Raw genomic sequence first — 23756 nt, 5'->3', positions numbered from 1 at the left:
TCAGCTATACTTTTTTGTCTTGAGGGGAAATATGCAATTAAGAGCTGAGCAGGAAAAAATATTAAAGATTTTTTTTGTCTTTCATTTTTCTTCCCTTTTATTCTCTTGTCTTTCTTGCTACTTTCTTATTCCCAAAAAATATGAAACAACTGGTGTGTATCGATATGAATCATCCCCTGCTCCCCCGCACTTGCGTGCCATCAACGCATTTGTTCCTTTTCTGAAATCCTAAAAGTCAACAGACACACAATTTAACTTGGAAAAACTTCAAGCAGCGAGGCACACTTGTGCTGCATAAGACAGCTGCTTTAATAAAACACTTTGTCTCTCCACTGACTGCACACATCCCAGACCATCAGCTCTCTCCAGTCCCTGGACCCGTGAAGCATCCCTCTTTCCTCCTAAAAAACGTCTCACATCATTAAACCCACTCTTAACACCTTCATGGATGCTGCGCTGATTTTCAAATGAGATAATAGCATATAATTTGTCATTCTCCACCCCATTACCCTGTGAACATGGCGGAGATGGAAACTTTCACTTGGCACTGATGTATCATATTTAACATAAGGATCAGGGTGAGCAATTTGTCACTGGTTCTGAGGCTGTGTAACATGAATCAATATGACTTGTGGGTATTGAGCGGGACATGTCAATTATTGAACGGCTACGGGTGGTAAAACATTAAAGTGCCTTTACGTTAAGCAGAGCCGACTGAAATGACCCTTGAGACTCTACCTCCAACACTCAGTTTAACTGTATGAAGACACAGTTGTGGATTAAAAATATGTTTGATTACTGAATTCTTGTACATTTCCTGTTTCTGTTCCATATTTATCATTTTCAGTATACATTCATCTACATCTCTGCAAATTTCTTTCTCAAACAAATCTGAGACAGTAAATGTTTCTGTATTTTCTGTATAGTCCCCTCTGGCTTCTGTGTTTATACAAATTGTGGATGAATGGTGCTGCTGACCCTGTGTTATCAAGTTCAACCCAGCAAAAACTTCCCCTCTATCAGTGATGTCAAGCAACGCACTTCCTCTCTACCTTGTTTTCTGCGGCACATCTGGATTTATTGTGAACAAACACTTCCTTCTTGTGTGCACACATCTATCTGGTGTGTTTGTGTGTGTATGTCCTTCTTGCAGAAATCTGAATGGCAGCTGTGTATGCACTGTTATACAAGCAAATTGATATTTTTATATGTCAAGTTGAAACACATATGTGATTTCAGTGAGACAAGCTGTCATCTGACTGGATCTGCAACATACACATCCATATAAATTTCTGCCGACCAGTGGTTTTACTTCAAGAGCATCAGCAGCAATTTCAATAATCCCTGTAATCTGTATCTTCTATCACCTGAACGGGCAGATGGCATGGTGAGCGATATTGCCGGCAGCAACCATATCAGATAAACCAAACAGCTGCTGAGCTGCACTGTCTCAGGTAGAATCGCCCTTATTCCTCATGGGCCCCATACAAAAGAGCCATTCTGTGTGCTATGCTGAGATACTGATGAGAATGTGAATCACACACAAAGCAATTTCTACTTTGACAAGGATTTCTCATTAAAGCTTTTATATCAAGCTTTTATGGCCAAGGGTTTTGAAAGCAGCAAAAAGGTTCTGTCTGAAACGTAATTATAATACAGTGTACTGCAAGCTGATTCCATGGCCAGGGAACTGTAATTTGGTGACAAATCGTACACTAATGGCCATTTCCTGTCATAGACAAATGCATGAAAGTGCATTATATTGCACACATGCATTTTATTTTCTTGAGTAATCTATTTACGTGCAGCAAAGTAATGTCATCACTCATTTACGACACTCTACACAGGATGTGTTTCCTGCTGATGCAGACAAATGATGCCTGGGATAAATATGGATATTATGGCTAATCAACATCTGTAGGCCCATTACACCCTGTCAAAAACTCCAACGCAGATAATACATTTCCCTTTCACCTACACCAAGGTAATAGTTCACTCCAACTGACACCGTACTGACTGACTCACAGATGGTAATTTATAAGAACATAGCGTTTTTTGAACGAGGCTGCAGATGCATCACCTCTGCGCTCCTCCCCTCTGTGCATCTGGAGGCTCTAACTCTCTGCAAAGTGCTTAGAAAAACGAAACAGAAAACTGCTCACAGGATCCTAATAGTTCTTCTCGCCCATGACAGGTGACTCAGTCTACGTACAATATACTGTATGCAAGGGTAGAAGCAGAAGAAAATGGGAGATGTTCCACTTTGTTCCTTTGCATGAATGAGAAATGAACATCTACTGAGAGAGAGAGAGAGAGAGAGAGAGAGAGAGAGAGAGTGAGAGAGAGAGAGAGAGAGAGAGAGAGAGAGAGAGAGACATGCACAGAAACACAAAACACAACCTGACCACATTGGTTTAGTGCTGCGACCCCACCCTCACCATTCTCTCTACCGCTGCAGGCCCCTAAAAATAGGTCTGTAGTGAGGTACAAAACAGATGATGTCATATGCTGACATTCAGCATTAGTGCATTAATGCATTTAGTGTAATTACAGCATTAACTGGAACGCATCTAATTCTGGCAAATTATTCCTGGAAATTCTTGAATTTATCTGCTGAGTGTTCCGCTTTAGTTATCTGTGTTGTAATAAACAAGGTGGTTACAGCCACATAATCACACAAACATCTGATATAACAGATATATCATTTCTACCATCAAACCAACAGACCAGAATTTAGTCATTAGCAGTGTATTTGTACGACAAAGATGTTGATTTTAGTGGTAGTTGTAAAAAAATTACTTTGCACTGATCTTTCCAAGAGATCTTTAAATCTGAAAAATCAATCACACTTTTATTATAATGATGGAGGAAAACAATTTAAGATATGGGGAGAATTAAAGAGGAAAAAACAAAGACTATAAGAGAGACTAAAGAGGAAGCTTGGCTCTGATGCTTGGCACTGTCCCCACCAGTCAAAAAACTACCACTAAGCAACACCTAAGACCGCCCTCTCTTTTTTTTTTTCTTAGTGTCCTTCGAGATCTGGCCAACTTTCCCAAGGGCGCCCTGCATTATCCACAAACTCTTTAGCCAACTAATTAAAGATGGCAGGAGGCACAATGTGATTAGGGTGTGCTCTACACACAAGAAAACTACAACTACAATGTCATTAGTGAAAATAGGTACAATTCACAGTGTGATCAATACTCAATCAGACAAAATGTGTGTTTTGGGATAGTTGACACTGCACATGCATGAAAAGGAGACTTGCAGATCTGGATGTAGTATTAAAGTATTTTTTCTCTCAACCTGAAATGGCCAAAAGCTACAGCAGCAGGTAAAGGACTTGAAGCCGCTGCAGTTAACCTCCAAATCTTGGTTTATGGTGGCGGGAGGATTTATGTCAGATACCACTGAGACGATAAAATATGATCCATGGACGATTTCAACGATAGGTCCATGTGTTGGAAGGATTATCAGACATCAAAATCCTGCACAATGGTTTAGTAAACTATGAAGAACTTTACGACTCTGGAAAATTGTCACAGCATTTTATTCTTGGCTGCGACAATCACCAAGAAAACTGTGAAAATACACTGCTCAGGTTACAAATGAATCTGCCACAAATGGGGGCATGTGCTGAACTTTGGCCAATACAGTGCCAAGGATTGCATTGTAGCAAAAGGTGAGTGAGGTTGAATTCATTTGCTCGATGGCCTTGAATTTTATCGTTTGTTTTTTTGTAGCAGACAGATGAGAATACTCTTAACACAGTAAAGACAGAGCTTCGCACAAAGACTGTTAACAGGGAAACACAATCCTGGTACTGTCTAGAACAACATTCACAGGAATTATTACACACAAAACTAGTGCTGAGGTCATGAGGTCACAGTGACCTTAGCCTTTGACTGATGAAATCAAATCAGTTAATGTTTGAGTCCTAGTGAAGAAGAAATTCCCTAAAGGCAGACTTGAAATATCAAGTTCAAACGGCCAAACACATTTTGTGTGAGGCTAAAGTGTTCTGCCCTTTGACCACCCAACTTTAATCAAGTCAAGTCTGAGAATTTACTGTGAGACAAAAAAACCTGTTTTGTAGAGTCACAGCCACCTTAAACTTTGGCCTACAAAAATCAAATCAGTTCATGCTTGAGTCCAACATTTCAAACAATTCTTGAGCTTTCCTGCTCAAAAGAATGGTACAGACACACAACCTGAAAACATAATGCCTAGGCCACTGACTGTCATAGGCATGGGGGGGAATGAAAAAAAATGAATGGATTCCACTTATATAGTGCTCTTCTTATCTTATTGACCAACCAAAGCGCAATACTCCAAGTCACATTCACCCATTTGCACACATCCATGCATCACATCTATACACACCATTCACACACTGGTAGAGCACAATTTAGGATTCATTATCTTCCCCAAAGACACTTCAGCATGATGACAGGAGGAGCTACAGACTGACCTTCTGATTAGTGGTTGACCCGCTCTACTTCCTGAGCCACAGTTACCTGAACCAATTTCTTCTGTCTGCACACAGCCTGAGGTACATAATCTTCTTGTGCTGGATCACTTTTTTCAGGTACACTGCATCAAACCAGGAGAATAATTGGCTTACATGATAAAGCAAAGTGCAGTGAAACAGCTAATTGAAACCCTTTGCTTGTACATGACTGTGGTTAAAACTTGCAATAAAGCTGGATTTATTGTGACAACAAATGTACTGTAGAAGGAAGGAAGAAACAGCAAGAGATAGGAGGGGGAAAAAAGACTTGCAGACAGAAAAGCAGTGACAGCAAGAGAGAATGACAACAAATTGATCATAGAGACGTGGGAAGAGGAAGTGAGATTGGTGGTAGAGCTGGTGTGAGATGCTGTAAGAGGGTAAGACTGCCAAAGTGCCCAGCTGTGGAGTTTGCTGCAGCATTCATCAAGTTCACGACCTCCTGCAGTTCATTGGGTCAGCACAGCTTTATTTAAACAGCATGAAAACCCATCATTACTGACCAGTTACTCATAAAAGTTTGTTTCCCAACCCGGATTAGGCATCTTCAGTTGACAGCCGAACAAGCTGTAGCAGCCAATTCTTTTCCACATAAATATGCTGCTGAGAAACAGAGCCACATACAGTTCAACTAATCTCAAACACTTGACAGATTATATTCTAAAGGAAACCTGGGATCTCTCTTTGTCTGGTCTGAGACGCTGCTGACTGAACGGACTTGGTGATAATACACCTCCTCTGTGGAACAACGCACTGAGCGAGATCTTGGCATTGTCAGCTTTGTTAATGACAAAGGGTGAATCTTCTTCCCTATAGAAAACACACTGAGGATGTTTCTATGGGGATTTCTCTTATCAAAAAAAACAAAATGATGTTGTTTAGATGTGCCCATGTGTTTCAAAGTGGCTCTTTCCTCTTTTCTTTCCTGTCACAGAAGAATGAAAGGAAATGTTCTCACAGGGAAATGCATGGTCTTGTTCAGTGAGCTAGTTACTGTATGAGCACATCTAGCTCTTTGTGTTTCAAGGAGAAAATCTGCAATAATGGTATTATAATCAAAGCAGAACACTTGAATAGGACTGAAGTGGCAAATGATGACAATACATCTTGTAAGCCTTAAAGAAATCTATATTCTGCTCCACGTCACCATGGACACGCTGCCTGCATTGTCTGCAAGTGGTGATCACAAACCATTTACTAAGACCTACTAAAGGCCTTTTTGTGATTGTACTGTAATCAAATAGCCCTTGACTACTGGAAAGTACAGGTGTATATCCACCAAAGAGGTGTTGAGGACTGATTGTGATCCAATCAAGCAAACCACCTACAGAGGTGGTCAGACACACATTGTGACCGCATTCATCACACAACAAGTGTAACAAATGTCAACAAGTGTAAATGCTATTGCCCTGATAATACACATACAACAGTGGATTTGTCCTCATGTCATTCAAGACACCCATGGATGGAGTGACAACGACACCAATTGAAAAGCAAGCAAACACAGTAACTCAGCTTCCACTTTCTCCTATTCTTCTTTTCTGTTATTATTTCCGTTTTTGTTATTTTCATAGATACATGCAAACGAGAGGAGGATTTACTGTGAAGCTGGATAGAACAATCAGATCTTCAACCAGTGTAAATGTTATGAGGTTAAAATCCTATTCTGGATAACAATATGATTTTAATTCCAGGTGAACATGGGGTCTTGGTTTTCATTTCAGCTGATATATTAAGAGGTTAGAGTGGCCACACAGGCATCATGTTGATTTTGCTGCATTACATAAAACTGATGCTTTTCACCGAATGTTTCATTTAAGTACTTCGGCTTGATTTTTTCAGGCAGAAATCCATTACTTTTGAAAGAAGGAATAACAGATTCATCTTGAAGAGGCAAGGTGAACTTATCATCTGTACCAGTGGATAGGGGCTTGTAGCTATCGAAGCAAAATTTAGGAACAAACATTTTTGCATAGCTTAAAGAACTGACTCTATTTTTTAAACTGAAGTATACACGTTTAACATATTCTAGCATATTATGTATTATTATATAAATTATCTATGTTGTACCAAATCACATACAAATATCCCATATTGTGACCACAGTGTTCATTAAAAGGTATATACAGTATAAATGAGTACAAATTCAAACGATACTGGGCTTAGAAATCCGATATTGCACAATAAATACAGAAAACAGTCTCCTCTTCCTCTCACTCACACACACACACACACAGTCACACTTATACGTACACGTGTGCACATTGGTCCCCCAGACAGTGCTATTGAAGTCTTTAATCAAGACTAATGTGGAATGTCCCATACGCCCCCCATTAATCACTTGAAGCTGGCCTACTGTGCCATTGATCAATGCTATACATCAAAGCGTTCGCTGCTAGCACAGGTCTGCATGTCTGTCCAGCTCTGTTTGCACTGTACAACCAGTAAAGCCTTAAATATTGCAGGTGACACGGCCATAACATTGGTAAAAAGAAAACAAAGCATAGACCTGAAAAAGATTTTTTTCCATTTCAACCATGATCTAGGTAACTTTCCATTGAGCTTGAACTTGGGACAAAATGTCCGTGAAATACAGAAGCACTTCACTCACTGTGTACACTATATTATTTTCATTCAGACAGTTTCATCACATTGGATGGAAATGACACAGAAGAAGTGGCCTCTACCAGCCGGGGGAATCAAATTCAGTCCAAGCAAACAGACTCTCTTACATGTACACGTTATTTAAACTGGGAATACATTCACTTTTTGTGTACTGTATGTTACCTATAGGATCTTTCCCCTCACACATACACGCACACTGACAGTGGACCCCTGCTGATTTCGCTCCCCGGCGGATCTGCACTTGTCTTGCTGGAGCCAAGTTTTTCCTGGGACTGGGCCAAGCAGCTAACAAACAGAAGCTTATTAATTGGATCTGGAAGCGTATTTATTGGTGAGGACCAAGATAATTTCACATCGGCCTTGGAGCAGGTGTGCTCTGCAGCAGTGCCAAATGTGCCAAATGAGCCAACTACACCAGGTCAGCGGATTTAAGCGGGAAAAAAAAGATGAGCTTTCTCATAAAAACCTGCCGTAACTCAGCATAAAGAGGCAGCACTTACTGAGAGCTCGAGTTCAAATCTACTCACTTTCACAACCACAACATTTAATGGTTGTTTGTTCTTATTTACACTGATTCAGCATTTTTTTCACCACCTTTCTCTCTAAGAAAGTTAAATAACTTCCAGTCTATTTACGTTGACTAATATATAAAAACTTTAGATGCTATTTTGAAAATGACATGTGTTTTGGATATAATATTCATTTTCCATGTAATTTAATGTTAAGAAACTTCAAGATCTGGACTACATTGAAGGACTTTGAGGATCTGAACACTGCTTAACTCCTTGAAACATCACAATGACTTGAGATATTTGTGAGGCTGAAAAGGAGCTGTACATTAACAGAGCCGAGGCATTTCTAATGCACAAGACAAAAAAATAAGATGCCGCTATGAGGAATATTCAATGAAGTGAGTGTAGATGGGTAAAAATAAAAAAATACATTTGCGTCCCACACCTGAGTGTTTCCAGATATAAAGTATTACTGTAAATTATTCAGAGAAATCTCTATGTCTTTCCAAACAGAATGGATGAACAGACACACAGAGGTCAGAGACCACCTGTTCCGAGCTGCCTCAACTGGTGGAGCAATATCAGAGGACACATCTGGCCTGACAGGGAACAGGCCGGGTGGGAATGGCAGCACGCTCCTGAACCTCCAGCTGGTGACGGATGACTCACAGCTGATGCTGAGGTCACTAGAGGTCAAACGGAGAATGGGGAATGGAGGGGTCCATGTGGACTGTGTTAGTGAGTTATTTGTCCGTCTGCTTATAAAGATAGTTTGTTGAAATAGCCTCTTTAAATCTTTCTGATAGTGGTTTCAAATCCATCCATCCATCCGTCCCTCCCTCCATCAGTCCGTCCCCTATATCAGTCGTCCTTTAAGGCTATGGGGAGCTGGAGCCAATCCCAACCAACATTGAGCAAGAGGCAGGGTCCACCTTCGACGGGCCGTGTCCAGTGTCAACATACAGAGACAAACAGCCATTCACACCTAAGGACATTTGAGAGTGTCCAGCTAACCTTGCCTGCATGTCTTTGGACTGTGGGAGGCAGCTGGACAGACACTGGCAAACAAGGATGAATCTATGAGTCTTCATAGACACTTTTTGTATTTTCAAACTCCCTCTTCCACCTCCCAAGCAGACACTTGTAGTTTACAATTCATCATCAGACTAGAATTTTATAAATTTGGAATAATTTGATGAACATGGGCACCAACGCTAATATGTGACAAAGGGTTTTACTACCATGCCAACCCTGGTCAGTGATACCATCATTCTTGTGATTGTAAATTTCCCCTCACATGTAACTCGGCCTTTACACCTGCTTTCCAGCAATCTTCACAAAAATAGTTTGTGCTCGAGTGTGCGTCTAAATGTTTATGAACTCCACATGACACCCACCCCTCGTTTCACAGTTCACTGTGTTATTTTCCGCAGTCTGGAGGGGAGAGGAGTGATGAGAGGAGAGAGAGCAAAAGGAGGGAAGGACAAGTATGTCCTCAGAGCTCTCTTCTGCCTTATTCTTTATCAGCTTTCATCTCTTGGCCCTTCAGAGAGACTGAACCATAAAAGAGTCCAATCACTAGGGGACATATTATTTTCTCCCTCCTTGAATACACTATATCATAGCCCAGGCCCATACAACATCTCCTCCTCTTTCACATAGAACTCCAGCCAGCCATAGCTGAGAGCTTGGGTTTATCTGTTGGCTGTGTATGATTACCATAATAAATATCTAGTTTCCTCCATGCCAACGATGAGTGTGAGAAGAGAATGAAAATGGATCAAAGGAAAACTCACTCATTTTTCTCCAGCAACAGGATCAGCTGTTCACCTTCCGCACGTACCAGCAGCTGTAGTGACGCAGGGAAACTCTGAAACACAAAAAGATGAGAGGGGCGTTGAGGTGGTGCCCGGATCTCACCCATCCTGCCTGTATGGATCAGCATGTGTGTCAAGCTTCCCCCCCCCCCCCACACACACAAACACAGGCTTTGCACACGGCAGGATGCGGCCAGGCACAATGGTGTTAGAGGAACAGGAAGAAAGCTTCCACATCCTACACTTCCCAAGTCTGTATGAGGCAAAATTAGGAACATTGAACTAGTTTCAAAACTTTACCAACCAACCACTCAAGAGATTTTCATGAAATAAAATTTTCAATATTATATAGAGGATTTTTAGTTTCTTATCCTACATACAATCTGATTGATCCCTTTTACTCTGCATCAGTCATTCATCAAATTTACATTTATTTATTACCTTCCTTTGCTCTGTGTTGTTTGGTGCATCCTTTACACAAACCCTCTCTATAGCTGTTGCATGAGATATATTACCGAAACTAGACAACAGTAATTGATGAAATGTCATGTATGATGCAAAATACTAACCGCTGACTGACTTCTTTATTCAAATGATGTGTTCTGCTGCATTGTGAACAGATTCATCAGCTGCTACATTAGTGTTTATTGTAGTATCGAACCTCAAATGCTTCTTGATGTTAACACAAAAAACATCAGTGTGGCCAACACAGCCGGGACAAAAGATCACTATTTTAAACAACACATTTTTAGTTTAAGGAATTGTTACAATTCACTGGGTATTGTTTGATAGGAAAATCATATATGAATGCAGGAACAGTGATTCATGGTTGCAAGAAGGTTGTGAAGGTGATGCAAGAGACTTTGTTGTCAAGTTTTGAGACATTTCCAAGATTTAAACCTAAATCAAATCTCAAAATGGCCATCCCCCGTGGAATTGCTTTAAGACGACTTTTCACAAAAGAGTCATCCGAGTGAAGCGGCGCCTTTGCAGCAGATTCATGTATCGTAGCCAGCAGACCGAAAGAATTTGTCAGAGGTGCACAGTGAGGAATTTATGTATCATCACTTGATATTTCAGACATACTGTGTTCTTTTCCCAGTGACATTTCTTATGTCTGCTGACCGAAGCCCTAAGGCCAACACTTCTTCATGGCAGACGGCCTGCGGCCTCATCGGAGAGTCTGTGTTTGTGGCTGTGAGTATGTGTGTGTGGAGAGCTGATGTCAAATCACAGGTCCAGCAAAGACTGTAAGTAATGACTCTGCAGTGCTTTATGACTCCTTGATAACCTTCCATTGGCATGAGCAGCAGCTATATAAATCCGCTATCCAGGGGAGGTCTAAGTCAATGCAGTCTCTGATAAGACAATCACCGGCTGCCCTGGCGGTCAGTTTAATTTTGGAGGGGTCGTTTTATAGATAGCCCCCCGTAAAACCTCTGTATCCCGTCAGATAAAACGCCTTGTGTCAGCAGCGTATGATGGATAAACATGTCCGATGCACGTGAAATAATAAGCTGCATAATTAACTCTATAATTAAACTACAACTTTAATGTCCCTCATGCCTATGTGACATGTTTGCGATAAACACTTAATGTAATTAACATCACTGCCCTTCCCCTACTGACTCAATGACTTTGAGAAATGAGCTTACGGCTGGAATAAAAAAAGAAAAGAAAAAAAAAACCTCTCAGATGGTGTTTTCCTTGCATGAGGAAAAAAAACGGTTGATTTCTCATGAGGTTTTACAACACCTACACATTTCCCTTCTCTGGAAAAGCTGCTTTAAGTTGTGGTGAGGGATGCCAAATTTCAAACATGCTCTTTTCCAGCTGTGGTCGGTGGGAGAGACTGGATTTCCCTGTCTGAGAACACAAAGTAGGACTCCCTGGGAAGGGCTGGTTTGACTGTACATGCTGCATAATGTTTAATTTACCATATATATTATAGTGGTAAAAGATATATCTTATGGTTCCCAAACTTTTCTGCTGTGAAAACACATTTTCCCAAAGAATATTGATTTGAACAAGTTCACAAAAATACTTTTTGTTTGCTTTTTGTTCATTTGTTTCTTGTGATGCTGTAAATGTACTTACTGCTGCAAAAACACCTCATGAGTCACATGGAGAAAAATACATACACTTTCATTTGCATAATTTAATTTCAAATTTAACTATGATTTGGCTTTTGGCAGGGGTGGATCCAGGGCAGAGGGGTCACTGGCCGGAGCTCAAATCTGATTGGTCACTTAAGTACCCCTCTTCTATCAGTAGTCTTTAAAAAAATTGTCACTTACTAACAATTTAAAAAAAGAAAGTATAAAACATTTTTGTAAAAATCAAAATTACGTTTTCAAATAATTTTCAAAATATATTTAATGATGTGTGGCCTTGCTCAAAAATATAGAGCTAACCATAAATAAGGAATGACTACTTACTTACTACCACTTTACTAAATCAGGACTTGTGCATGGACGTTGGACACTGGACTGTGTAGATTTTGGCCCCTTTATGACCCCCTATTTAGAATCATCCAAGATCCACCACTGGCATTTGAAACAATTATGGCTAAAATATGATACTGAGCATTGTTTTTAAATTCTAATTGAGTTCTGTGTTTCATCCTGCACCCTCTGTATATCACGGTTCCCCCTGCGGATCACAAATCCCTAGTTTGGTAATCACTGTCTAATAGCACAGGAAAGAAACAACACAATCCAAACCACTCTTTCAGTGTCCCGTTGGTATAATGTTCTGACTTGTGTGTTTGTTGAAAGGCTGAGGAGTTTTCAGGAATAATTTCATACTATGTATCACCCACGGGGCAGAATCTCATTCGACAAACAACAGTGGACATGCTCAGAACAAAGGAGAGGGAGCAGGACCACAACAGAGAGGAGAAAAAGAGCTGAGGAATGGAAATAAAAGAAAATCAAGCAATGGGAGGAGCAGGCAACATGGGAGGAAATCATACACTGCGGTTATGTCAAACAAAGAGTCAGACATCTGTACTTGGCTGAGGCAGCTTAACTGCCAATAAGCTAGTAGTGCTGCTGAGTGACCTTGCGAGTATTTACCCCGGCTATAAGCTGGTGGAGAGGTCTGCGCTCCTTCCCCTTCAGCAGCAGTGGTACGGTGGTCCCACGGCGCTCTTGTTTGTTTGCCTCCCCTCGCTGTTTGGCCTTCTCTGGACTTCCTGTCAGAGGATCATCAGCACACATTAATATGACACGAATGATGAAATCAAACAACACAGACACAATTTACAGATTCAGTGGATTTTGTTTAAATAGCCTGAAAACAAAGACGTCAGCGACATGAGTCAAAACAGTTCTGTGATGTCCTCAATAATTCAAACACTCCAATAATGTTTCATACAAAGAAAAAATCCCACAACAAAGACAGGGGAGCTTCAGAAACACGACACAGCACTGTTAAAGATTGTGCACTGTGCTGCTGAGGACGGGTAAAAGCTCACTCTAGTTCCTGTGGAAGACGAGTATGCTGTCCCCCAAAGGGCTTCTGCAATAGGACCACAGCCACAGACAGAGCATCAATAATAGATGCTCTCACCAACTTTATAAAGAACTTTATGATATGTCCAGACAGGAATGGAGTTTTAAAAAAACACAACAACCAGCACGATGGAAATGTCTTTTGCAGTCCTGCTTCTATCTTTGCCTCTTTTGTTTACTGTGTATTGTAGGTCAGATGCGGCCATCGCAGTCTGGTGCTTTCCCATTTCCTTCTGTTTTCCACTTTTATACATTGATCATTTTACTGCTCTTTTAAACTCCTACTTAGGTAAAATTAAAATCCATTAGCATGCAGGCTGCCCTAACATCAAACACAGAAGAGAGAGCTGCACATTCTAGCAGTTGAAATACGGCTCAGATTTATTTTCATTTGCCAAACTCGTTGGAGATCATTTATTTGGCAAATCTGGCACTTGGGTTAGCTGTTAGTCTCGTGTGTGTCATGTCACAAAGATTAAATGTCCTCGACTAAAAATAATTTATAGAAGTTAGTGTTGATGTATAATCAATGGAACTCAGTAGAGCTCACACCTCTGCCAACACCCAACAGTCTCTTAATAAAACTACTTTTTGTCAAGCTGCAACAAATTTCACTGACTCATAAACATCAGTTTATCAAGATTTTTCCCACAAAATCTGAGAAAATGTCAAACAAATGTGTTGGAAATAGTGATGAAGTGATACGACATTTCCTGGATCAGCACATAACTTTTATGGGTTCTTTCTTGGCCTGTGTGTGATCCTTCCACCAAGTTTCGAGAAAATCTGTTCAATAGTGTTTGTGCAACCCTGCTGACGAACAAACCAACCAACCAGCAGACAGGGGCGAAAACATAACCTCCTTTGTAGAGGTGATAACTGCAAATTTCAATACCAAAAGAAAAATATCTCAAAGCTAAATTGGGTAAATAACATTTTAAAATTAATGTATGTACCATTTTGAAATCACTCCAAGCATATGTTTTTACATTATATTCTGTAAAACTAAATGTTCATATTATTTCATATCAAACAACATATACTGGGAAACAGTTGTATCGGTGGGTCTCTAGCTTCAAGCAGAATGTGGGAATTACAACCACAACTCCCTCTGCGCCCTCAGTCTCTCTCACTGCTTCTCCCAACACACAGCTGAGGCTGTCCCTACTCCCACGGTCCTACTCAGCATGTCTGTACTGTAGCAGGCCCAGCAGGCATCCTGTGAAGCCCAATAAATGCTACACACCCAGAGAGGAGCAGCGGAGATGGAGCGCAGAGGAAGGGGAGAGGTTGTTTGAGGTTTTCCGCACCCTTGCTATCACCAGAGGAAAATACAGAGTTGTCGAGCGCCTGTTTGCTGTGCATGTCCTGCCGGGCCTGTCCCCTAATCCCCCGAGACTTGCACGTAAAGCATCAGTGTCTGCATGTGCGTGTGTGTGTCATCATGAAGGGTACAATGAGAGTTCAGCGGTTCGCTGAGCAGCAGCAACATAGCGATACCACACATTTTGTTTACTCTTCTTTCTGGCGAGAGATGTCTTCATTTTTTAAGCGCTCTGATGTTTCCTTTCTTTGAAGATGAAATCCAGCCACGACTCCAGCGCCGCCACCACCACTGCATTTCTTACAACTTCAAACAGCCTGTGACGGCAGTTTGCCCCGTGCTCTCAGCATGGCCCAGACTCTCCATTTATCCACAGTGCATAATAAGCTAACAAGGGCATAAAAGGGACCTCCTACATTTAATGGGGTATTTGAACATGTGCCGACGGGGGTTTGTTGGTTTTAGTGGTGCATGAAAACCGCGTTAGACAGACGGAGCAGCATGACTGAGACCACAGGCTGAGGCTAAAGTGCCTTTAAAAAGGAGCTGTAAAAAGAAAAGTGAGGCAGACATCTTGTTAATAAAAGACTTCTGCACTTCCAATGGTGTCCTTCGCACTTCATTTAGATCTCTCAGATACTGAATGAGCTTGAGCTAATTAAACAAAACCGATTCAGGGAGAACACTGTGCCTGAAAAACAAACTAGTTCAATAGACATGTCCTCCGACCACATCTGAACGAAAACGCTGTTTATAGCTGTTCTGAAAAGCCACAGTTGTTTGTTCACATGGAAATCAATGCAAGTAGTGTGACGGTAAAAATTCAAGAGCAAAGCTCAATTTCTGCATAATCTCTCATCTCCGGCATGTGTGGGTAAGCTTGTTATAAGTTCGGATATTTACTTAAAATGTGCCGTAGAGGCTTGTAAGTGAGAGCACAAAGGTCTGAGTCACGCCGTACACTTTCCAAAATGTTTCCTATCACTCCGAGCGAGTGGGCATGTTGATGTTTTGAACAAGTTAAGGATCCTTAAGTGAAGAAAACTGATATAATACAAATATCTCAGGATGAAAAGAGGTTTCATGCATAAAGAAGATGCAGACGAAGATGTCAACTTAGAGAGACAACGAGATTCGAGAGCTTTTTTTTTTTTTTAAGAACAGATTGGTGTGGATGTGTTGCATCATGTCCTGCCTCCCGGACATTTTCCTGTTGTGTCTTACTCGGTCACTCTCCTGCTGCATTCTTCATATGTGAAAGTCCAACAAATGTCTGGACCCAATTGTGTGGATGGGGATCGTGTCTGAAAGATTCCACTGTATATTGTTGGAGCAGCGCCCTCCCAGCCTCAATCATTCCACAGCCCAACAAGCATTTTGTTTGAAGCCTACTGACCCCTTTAGTGTGTAAATCATGTGTGTTTGTGCCTCAGAATTAACTTGGACAGAGATAAAAGTTTTTGAGCAACATCTGTCCCTAAAAATCTGTCATTGCTGTACCCTACAAACAAGTACTGCCTTCAAACAGCAAAGACGTTCATGATCATTCTCATGGGCTTCCTCCTCTTTGGGAGTCTTTGAAATTCAGATTAAAACTGGGTTAATGCCATTTGTTTTCTGGAGAGTATCTTGATTGCTAAGCCAACCACAGTTGTATCCTCATATTGGACACAGGGGAGCATCAGCTGCGGGTCGTAAAAAAACACAAGTTCTACTTGGCAGACAAAGACATCTTTCCCTACACTCTCTCTCTCTTAAAATAGCCTCACAAACCAGCTCTCTTTTAAAGCCTTCTCCATTTTGATGATCTGACATCGGCAGTTTTTTTTTTTCTTCCTGACATTTTTGCATTCCATCCCGAGCATGAGCTCTACTGCTAATTAACCGGTTGGTAATGTGAATTCAAACCGGACCTGAGGTCCACTTTGCTCAGCAGGGAAATGACACGACACTATAAACAAACACAATGAGCTGCAATTACTACTGTCAAAGGGAGGGCACTGTTGAACTCAGGACAAATATCGACCTCATTATGTGAACAGTATGTTACCTGCTGCACCACACTGATTTCCTGAGGACTTTCACATTTATTTGCATATTATTTAGAGAAGGTTGAACATACAGTGAACATGTTGTAATTAAAGCGTGGAAACTCCATCGTCATCTGCATTTCTTTTAGCCTGTAGTAGAAACAGAATATGCTGCCTTGCCTTCACACATAATAATGTGTCTGCTCAATCAGCAACATAACCACTGAGTCCCTCTCTTAAGATGCACCAGAGAGTAAAGAATGTAAGCAAGGTTAAAGCAGGCGGATGAAGGACGTGCTATTCTATAGGCAAGCTGTTTAGAGACAGTTAACCCTACAGTAATGAGACCTGCTGCAATATGAATATAATTAAATAACATTTGCATATAAACGCTGTACAACATAATGTATAGTTCATGGAACCCAAAAAGGATTGTTGATGTCAATATGTTAATGGCGACAGCTGGGTCGGAGTGATTCAGTGTTTATGGAACCTCGGCTCCAAACTAATTGACCTCATATCAAAGAAGTCATCACTGTTTTTCCCCACAAACATTTAAATGGTTGAAGAGTAGGAAAAATTTCAGTTGTCCAGATTTTGTTTGGTTGACCACAGAGAGAAGAATAAAAACATTTATTTAAATTTAATATAAATATTCGCTCTTGACATAAGAAAGAAAAAACAATCTAATCCCAACATGCAATCAAATGTTTCAAAACAGCTTCTAAATGTCACATTTTTGTTTAAAGGCTGTTTCACAGATCAAGGATGAACTTTAAAACTCAATTTTTAGACCGATACGAAAGAAAAGTCCAGAAATTGCTCGCAAAATATTTACCTCTATTGGTCCATGACAACTGAGAAAAGTCCATCTGCTTGTGAATTTATAGGCTGTAATGGAAAGCTCCAGACAAGCTGCTTAATAGATCGAATGGTCAGATTACTTCGTCAATAATAGTTTCACTTTGAAATGATCTACTTAAAATGCTATTAACTGAAGTTGATGATCATTTTCTCACTTCAGTGACTAATCATTTGACCTATTAAATTAGAAGAAAAATGCTGATCAAGACCAAGCTTTCAAAATGCTAATTTTGAAATGTTTTGACTTTTCATTCATCAAGGAGTAAAAAAACTGAAAATGTTCACATTTGAGAAGCAAGAAGAGCAGAATGTTTAACACTTTGGCAAAAAAAAAAAAAAAAAAAAACAGACTAAAAGACTATTCTATAATCATGATAGATGCAGAATCAATTTCTGAAAAGCAGCCAAGGGCAGAAGACAACTGGTGAAATAGCTGAAGAAGTTTTATGATGTTGATGCTTTCTGAATATTAAATTATAACACTGTCAAATGCCTCTATTTAACATTGTCAAAGTCAGATGTTTCATGCTGCAAACAGCCAGATGACCTCTAAGACCAGACTTGATCTTAACCACACAGGCCTGGTCTCAACAGCTTTCAACTAAGGTCAAATATAAATACAGGGAAACACAACAGGGCCCTGGAGACGTGACTTTTCAGTTTCTCAACACAGAGAACAGACCTTTAATAACAGCGGATCAGACGATAAAATCCTGATTATGGATTCGGTAATGGTGGAGATTAATGTTCAAAACCTGCACTGCAGCTGCATACGTATATCCCCCCCAGCCTCTAATCAAATCCCTAAGATGAATCTGCGAATGCCCTCGAAAGGTGAATCTCTGCCAAAAGTGATTTAGTGAAAAAGCAAAGAAACACAAGATGAAGGACGAATGTCTTTCAAAAAATGCTGACAAGCATCACACGGCGGAGGTGAGTCCATCTGTTGCAGCGGGATTTGATTTGAAATCTGGATATATCCCAGAACCATTTATGGGAGTGCCTATTATACTGATCGTACATATTGATCACAAAAAGACAAGGTATCGATCCCAGCTCAAGGTGTATGACACCCCTGCATAGATGAGCGATAGGTGTTATTATCATTGTGGACAGGTTTGCTCTTTCATGTATATGCTTTTAAGATTTACCGAACTTATCAAAGACACAAGAAATACAAAATAGGGGAAACTTCTGCATTGTTTTCTACTTGTATGTGTAAAATGTTGAGAAAGGCTTGAAGAGAGGTTTTGAGTCACCTATTACATATTTTAATTAACATCTTAAAATCTTAACTTACAGATACAAAGCTTTTCAAATGTCTTGCTTATTATCGAGTGTTCGATTGTTTAACATTCTAGGATGTTCATATATTTATGGAAAGGCTTTTCAATTACAAAAATCTGAAAGGAATAGTTCAACATGTTGGAATATAAATGTCCTTAAACTTGGAACAGAAGGTTGAAACCACTCTCAATATCTGTCTGTAAAATATAAAGTGTTAGCCTTGAGCCACCAACAAATGAACTAATTGTTAGTGGACTCAGATTGTTAAACAACATGTTAAGGAATTCATTGAACAACACAATGTATGGGACTCTTTCTTCGCCAGTGCACAATGACCTCTTTTAGCATTATCTTCACTTGAAGGATGCCAGCCAAGTAAATTCTGTGCTTTCGTATTTGTTCTTTTGTATGTGTAAGAACAAAAGTACATGTTTGGCTGATTTCAGCTTTCGATGAAATTAAAAGTTATTACTCTCTGAGAAAAGGGGTCTTTGTTAATCCGTACCAACAACAACATCTAATATTCCATTTTGGAAAATTTCAGACATTGAACATAGTCATGATGAAACAAGCAGGGTTTTCTGCACCTTACATTTAATCCCTGGGGTTGCACATGAGACAACCATCTGGGAAAGAGAAGAATTAGGAAAAATGACGTACAAGCGCTCTGATCCAGTGAGGATCTTACTGACTTTGGTGTTTTCATAGTTCAGATGCCCCAGGTTCCAAATTCTCTTACCTAAGAAATCTGAGGATTCAAGTTGTTCAAAGGTTTTCATCTTGTAGGTCCAAGTGGAAAAAAGGACCTCAGCAATCACCTTATAGAGTTTTCTGTACTCATCCAATTACTGATTCTGTATGAAAACAACAGGGACCAACATGGAGCAGTGGATGATGAAAAAAGAAGACAATACATTAAGATGTTGTTCCATTAGAACATGTTTTCAGCTCTGCCCCTTTGTCTTTGTTTGTAAACAAGATTAAGCAAAAACTACTGAACGGATTTCCGCCAAAGTTAGTGGGAAGGATCCATTAGATTTTGTTGCAGATCTGAATCAGGTAGTAAAACCCATTTTCACTGATTTCCCAAAGAATAATTCATGGCTCTCGATGGAAGAAACTTAATCATATTCAGGGAACTGATATCTATGGGTGTGTGAAATTTTAGTTGGCCTTGGCAGAGATATGCACTCTACTGAGTATTCTAGTTAAAAGATATGGAATAGATTCCTCAATGCTGGGAGACAATAATAGCCACTTATAGCTTGAGATATTTCATGCCCTTTTTTAATTCACTAGCCTATTGGGCTCTATACAGTACAGCAGTAGTGGAATAATCTGCCCACAAATTGGAAACTGAGTGTGTCACAGAGCATATTTTAAGTGCCCTTAAAGAAAAGTACTACTGGGACCAAGAAAAGACTGAATGTTGACACCACTACCCCAAGACCTGCTATTCATTAGCCACTTAAAGGCTGCTGGTATTGTCTTGGCTTGCTCTCTTCTTATTGTTCAGTTCTTTATCCTGTGTTTTAAGACTATAATCCCTTGGACATTATTTTGTTTGTAATGTCTGTGATTCTTAAACTTTATAATGACTCCAGCAGTATGGGCTTTTAATCATTAATCATCATTCATGCTTCACCTACATTGTTCCCTTAGAAGGAGCCTGTAGCATCGAGAATGGTGAATGAGGCAGTCATGACTATCTCAACAGAGCCGTTCCTGGAATTCAGAATGGAATCGAACTACTCCTGCAACATCAAATCAACAGCAAGACCGTTGAGGCTGTGCTGACATTTATTTCATTAGCAAGAAGTGTAAGTCACCCAGACAAACAGAAAGACATCACAATAATAAAAAAGAGTATATACAGTGTTTCAGTGAGACTGGGCCTTAGCCTGGGGTTCCCTTTCATAACAAGCACTTTCCTCCAGCACATCAAACCCTTTAGTTTACAATTACTCACGTTCTCCTGGTGAATCCTTTGATTGATTCATTCTCCTGCTGACATAGTGTAGTTCATCTCAAATATGGTGTTCTTAGACAAATAAACTTGCAAAAGTGAAGATATTAAAAGCAACTTCAAAGAAGAGAATCTTTCAACTGACAACATATTTCAAATAAATCATCCAGTGAAAAATGTACAAGTGTTTTTTCTCTGCAGAGAGTAAATGTATGCATCACTGCGTCTCATCTTGAGTGGTATAATGAACTGTCTTGAACAACATGGTGTCATGTTCGTGTTCATGTTCTGCGGCAATGAGATGGAATTAAATGTATATATTTATATATTCAATGTTCAAAGGTGTGAAAGGCCTCTTCACTAATGATATTACATTTTATGGAAATTGATTAAGAGACAAAATCGGAGGGGAAACTATGAAATTTTTCTTCACCCTGACTCAATGAATGGATTATTTCGGTGTTTAGTTCTTGCCCTATTTTTGTATTTTGTAAAATAAGTGTTGTTTTTTTTTTCAAAAGATACTTTTCAATAAAAACTTTCACTGCAAGATGTGAAACAGTGTGAGACTCAAGTGGCAATATCTGCGTATCGTAATAGAAAATAGAAGATCTGGCAGAGCTGTGCCTACAATAAATCATATTGTTATCAAGATTGTAAGTCTACAACCATGCTATCAGTTTATACTGTATTTCATGACAACTTATTTCACCTTCTGGTGTGTCGCCAGAAGAAAAGTCATAAGATCACTAATTTAATTAGAATACTTCATCTTCTGGGCACCACAGATATGTGAAGCAAACTTTATGGGAATTAAATAAACAGCTGTCAAGGCATTTCATATGAAAACAAAATAAAACAAAACCAGAATGGCAATCAGTAGAAAGCACTAAGGTCCACTTAAATTTAATCGAGCCACACACTCAGATATCAGAAAGTTTCATGGAAATTTGTTGTGTAGTTTTTGCATAATCCTGATGCCAACCAACCGACCAAAGAAAGAAAGCAACAGACAAGCTAAAGTGTAACCCTCTTGGTGGAGGTTAGAACAAAGGTCAGAATTCATCCTACTGTGACCAGGATAATGTTTGTTTTTTTTTTACAAATATTCCAAATATTAGAGTTGTTGACCCACAAACAGAACAACAAACTCCCATGAGGCCAAAAAGAGTTACACTCTTGATCAAATAGACTAAATTTGTTATTTCTGTAGGAAATGTAATTCTTTCCAAACACATCTTTAACAAAGCATTTTACTATGATTGTGTGTTGCTTCTTCTCAAAGTATAACATAACATTTCAACAACGAACATCTAGATTCAGCATCTTTACTCTGCACAGTATTTTTCCAGCCCTGCAATCTGGTATAAAGTTGTCCAAATCTAGAGATAGCTTATTATTCACAGTGGATGAGATCAGAATAAGAAACAAAGAGTCCCAGAGCCCTTTGCAGGAGTTCAGAATTTAAGTGCCCTCATTGCCTCATTTCAACAATCCCTCCTTTATCAACTTCCTCATCGCTGACTTTCCCCTGTGATGACACACTGGACTAATTAGCGCTTAAATTGAGAAGGTGTTAATCCTTGATGTGGGAACCCCCCAAATCCATTCCTGACAGAGGAGCCCGTTATTGGTCTTAAAGTGTAAGCTCTAAGGTCAGTGGCTCAAAGTGGAATAATGGTAATAGGAGTCTTCTCTGGATGGGGTGGTGAGATTTGCTTGAGTCCCATTTCTATCCTGTGGGAGCAACAGTGGAAAAGCCAATTCCCATCTTGTCCAGTGCAGATTTGGGCATCATGTTTCAGAGCTCCAGGGACTGCGTTTTGTAGGATTTGGGGATTTAAAGGAACTTATCACACTTGCTTGGCCACCTAACGCCGTCGGTGAGGGACACAGGGTTCAACGAATATGGATTTATAACCAAGCTAATAGCACAGAACTGTGGATGCCAATGTCAGTCAGTCCTGACCCAACAAGTACTGGATGGGTTACTAGATGATGACATGTCTCACACAATGATTAAATGGATGGTTGATTTAAACTCCCACACTCGCTCTCGGTGAATCCAGCGAGGGATCCCCTGCATCATCACACATCAAATTCTCCTGAATTCTACGGGCTTTATGGCAGGAAGCCAGGCAGAGAAGCTCCGCAGAAAGTGCAGAGCTTCTCACATTTGCAGACATTGCCGGAGAAAATATGGGGGAACTGCAGAGTCCAGTCCATGTCCGAAAGAGCTTTACACACACCCACTAACACACTTAAAGATCAAGAGGTCCCAAATTGCTGCAGGCACAGCACAAGCAACCTCTGCCTCACAGGTCCTTCTTTACAAAAGCAGCTCACTTGATATAATATTCTCTGAAAACAGCTTCTATTCCCTCAATCAAAAGCTTCCATAAACCATAAAGGCTGACGGATTAAGAGCATGCCTGGACTGCAGTCAACAATGTCTCACCGTAAATACTCCAACACAGAGGTGTGATGACCTTTCTGTTGTGAAATCAGTGATGTAGGACGACCCGGTGCTTCAGCCTGCTGTGCAGCTGTGTGTGTGAAACCCAAATCATGTTGTTGCATCAGTCCACTTTCTTGTTCTCTCCTCGCTCTAATCGAAGTGAATCCTAACATTTCTTGAGAATGGGGCTCTGTCAAAGAAAAACAAGCAAGCAATCCTTCTCCTAGAATCCCTGTCTCTCCCCTGCAAAATATGCCCAATTTATTCTGCTACACCTGAAACCCCTCATTCATTTTAAATGTAATGCAAATCAAATATCTGCCTGCATTCTGCGCTGTAGCATATATATCAACAGCTTGCTGTTCACAAATAAGTTGTGAGAGCAGAGAGACTCTACATCTATTCATTATTACTTTCTTCGGCTCTTCGCGCCACAAGAAAAGCAATATTTTTTCCTTCATCTCACAGAAAATTGTCTGTCCCACAAAAATATCTGTGCTTCACAGGAAGTATGACACATTCAATCACTGGCTGTAAATGGATGGGAGGTGGGTGACTGCCTTCGCACCTGTCTCCGTTTCTCTTTGTTCTATGAAGGATGATGCAGATTGGGGGGAGAAAGGCAACCACCCGCATCTATCACACCAACTACTGTCTGACTGGGCTGCAAGTCCAACACCCAGATTTCTTTTCTCAGTTTTACAATACATCTCTCACATAACCCATTTTCTGACATTTTCCAGAGTTTGTCTTTTGCATTTGAGGAACACAGCAGGAGATTTTTGGGTCACACTTGTTCACAACAGGAAAATGTCCAGAACATTTAAACGACGGGTGGCATCTGC

The 23756-nt window shown here is 40.2% G+C and overlaps 1 protein-coding gene across 2 annotated transcripts in view; it reads right to left on the bottom strand.

Moving 5' to 3' along the window:
* adam12b (ADAM metallopeptidase domain 12b) overlaps positions 1–23756 on the bottom strand; it is a 75784-nt gene that overhangs the window by 45171 nt on the left and 6857 nt on the right. For both annotated transcript variants that reach the window (XM_069538972.1, XM_069538973.1), the window contains exons 2-3: positions 12545–12663; positions 9447–9520 (exon numbers count right to left, since the gene is read on the bottom strand). In XM_069538972.1, coding sequence (XP_069395073.1) covers positions 9447–9520; positions 12545–12663 — 193 coding nt within the window. The remainder of the gene's footprint in view (positions 1–9446; positions 9521–12544; positions 12664–23756) is intronic.

Source organism: Paralichthys olivaceus, chromosome 14 (assembly GCF_024713975.1).
Source record: "Paralichthys olivaceus isolate ysfri-2021 chromosome 14, ASM2471397v2, whole genome shotgun sequence".
Classification (NCBI taxonomy): domain Eukaryota; kingdom Metazoa; phylum Chordata; class Actinopteri; order Pleuronectiformes; family Paralichthyidae; genus Paralichthys; species Paralichthys olivaceus.
The sequence above is the reverse complement of the archived record's forward strand: the minus strand, read 5'-3'. Positions and strand labels throughout refer to the sequence as shown.